Source organism: Carlito syrichta, unplaced genomic scaffold, assembly GCF_000164805.1.
Source record: "Carlito syrichta isolate Samal-C Ts95f unplaced genomic scaffold, Tarsius_syrichta-2.0.1 Scaffold302431, whole genome shotgun sequence".
Taxonomy (NCBI): domain Eukaryota; kingdom Metazoa; phylum Chordata; class Mammalia; order Primates; family Tarsiidae; genus Carlito; species Carlito syrichta.
In genome coordinates this window covers 19,143-21,607 of record NW_007246527.1, presented here as the reverse complement: position 1 = coordinate 21,607, position 2,465 = coordinate 19,143, and the positions used below count along the sequence as shown (strand labels likewise).

Below are 2,465 nucleotides of genomic sequence, written 5' to 3'. Positions count from 1 at the left end.
AGTAGAAAAATACGAAAAAGTGATCCCTGAGAGCAGAACCAACAACTATTAAACCTCCTTTGGAATTCATCAAATTTGAAAAAAAAATAAGCTTCTGCTTAAGTACCTCACTGTTTTCTGTAACACAGCCAAACACATTCCTAAGTGATAAACTTTCTCAAAGAGGGCTGCCCTGAATTGTGCTTTGTACGTACTCCCTTTCCACCATGTTTATTTAAAAACCAGATACATAAACTGTTTACACTATTGTACTCGCTATAAAACATATAATAGAAATTAAGAGAAAAAATAAGTAGACATTCTAACATTTTTTCTTGCACACCAAGGATCACCTTTGCACAGCCTTGATGTATAATCCCATTTAAAGTCCTACAACTCTGGCTTTGCCTATTATGGAATCAATGGGATTGTCTGACTGTGGGCAAAAAACTTAAAGAATAGAGGACTTACTCTAAATATATATAGCTCACAGAATTCAAGAAGAGCTAAGCCTGGTCTCAGGAAGAACAGGAATCAGAGAGCTCAAAATCACCACTTTCAGAAACAGCACTTTGAAATAAATTCAGAGGCACCAATCCAATTTAGTTTCTTGAAAGAAAGCGTACCTCAAAGTGCAAAAGCATGAGTAATTTTAGACCTTCTGTGAAAAGTGTTCTTAAACCTACAAAACAGACAAATTTAAAGCTTAAGATGTAGAACTTTCCATGTAAAAAAAACTAGCAAATGTACAATGTGACCACAATTAATAGATTACAAAATTATGGTCTACAGATTGTTTACAGACGCCCAAGCACACTTACCACTTCCTTCTAGTTTTGAGCTCACACTATGGAAACTTTCACTATTTTACTCTTTTTAATTGCCTTCTCTACTGGCATTATTAGTCTGTAAGTAAAAGCTGCAAAAGTCAGTTTCAAATTAGAAGGTGAACAAAATGTATATTTCTAATTTTATTAAGTTTATTTATTTGAAACATGTTTACATAAAGGACAAACAGACACAGGATTTCAAGTAACTTAATGTACAGTCCACTGTCCATTTAAAAATATTCTTCCACAAAAACTCTGCAATGAAAGACAAAAATTCTTTTATACCGCATAAAAGCTAGATGCAAAGTTCCGGTGTACAATTATTTCACTGTCAATGCCAACGATGATTATGGGAGGCGCAAGAGTTCACAGTTAAATGATGCACACAAAAAAGAGCTTCTATTTCTCTCAGCCACAAATGAGAAGCCTCCACTCATGTCTCTGACAGCAGTACCACATGCTCGATGCTCATGCTAGGTCATTTCTTCTTCTTTCCTTTCCCTTTTTTACTTCCCTCTCCTTGCTGAAGACTTTGGTCACCACCTCCTGTTTTTTGTGTCCTTGTTTTTAGTTTAGGTATCATTTCCGCTGCATACAACATTACTGACTTACCTTTCAGTTTTAGAAACTTTTTTGTGTTGTAGAGGAATAGTCTATCACCAAATCCTCGTCATTCATTTAAAAAAGCTTACGTGATGGAAACTGTACAAGACAGAGGCTGCCATCTTCCTGTTTGAGCTGGACCCGGACTCTGCCTCTGTATTGGACATCACGATTCCATTCTCTAGAGTACATTTTATTTTTCTCAAGAAACACATTAAGTCCAACTGCTGAGCACACGTCTTGAATCTCCGTAGCTGTAGGATTTTCAACAGCCTTACTTATGGGGATTCGCTGTCCCTCCGCGATGGTCTTCTTATTATTTAAATAAGCGGGATAGATACAAATAAACCTGTCCTGGTCGGCCGGGGAACGCGCGGCGGCACAGGCCATCTTTCCTAAAGTCCACACAGCGAAGGTCCAGGGCTTGCGAGAACACCGGCCGGAACTCTTTCATTCTTTTTTAAGACTGAAGGCCGAGGCGAGTGGATTGCCTGAGAGTGTGGGTTTGAGACCAGCCTGGGAGACTTAGCTAGACCTTGTCTCTACAATAAAATAAAATAAAATAATAGCCAGGCATGGTAGCGTGTGTCTGTAGTTCCAGCTACTTGGAAGGCTGAGGTGGAAGGATCACTGGAACCCAGCAGGGGGATGCTGGGGTGGGTGGCCATGAGCGTGTGTGCCACTGCACTCCAGCCTGGGCAAAGGAGTGAGACTCCAACTCCAAAAAAAAAAAAAAAAAGACAGTAGTATTATGTATATATATCATATTTTCTTTATCTATTCATTTGTTGTTAGACACTTTGGTTGATTCCATATCTTGGCTGTTGTGACTAGTAATGAACATGGAAGTGTGAATGACCCTTTGATTTCCTCTCTTTGGGATAAATGCCCAGTAGTTGATTGTTGGATCATATGGTAGTTCTATTTGTAGTTCAATGAGAAACCACACTGCCCTCCATATTGACTTTACTAATCAACATCCGCACCAACAATGTATACGAGTTCTCTTTTCTTTGTATCCTCACCAGCAGTTGTCTTTATTTGTCTTTTTGA

At 38.7% G+C, this 2,465-nt stretch overlaps 1 protein-coding gene across 5 annotated transcripts in view; it reads right to left on the bottom strand.

The window, feature by feature from the left end:
• Window positions 1–935: 935 nt before the first annotated feature.
• The window catches only part of SRP19 (signal recognition particle 19), a 7,172-nt gene continuing 5,642 nt past the window's right edge, over window positions 936–2,465 (bottom strand). Inside the window, exons 1-3 of one of the 5 annotated variants that reach the window (XM_021711648.1) lie at window positions 1,686–1,849; window positions 1,502–1,613; window positions 936–1,421 (exon numbers count right to left, since the gene is read on the bottom strand). In XM_021711648.1, coding sequence (XP_021567323.1) covers window positions 1,288–1,421; window positions 1,502–1,613; window positions 1,686–1,802 — 363 coding nt within the window. In that variant the 5' untranslated portion in view covers window positions 1,803–1,849 and the 3' untranslated portion in view covers window positions 936–1,287. Of the gene's footprint in view, window positions 1,447–1,496; window positions 1,853–2,465 lie in introns of those variants that run through there. The other 4 variants (XM_008056654.1, XM_021711647.1, XM_021711649.1 and 1 more) reach the window with 4 other exon arrangements.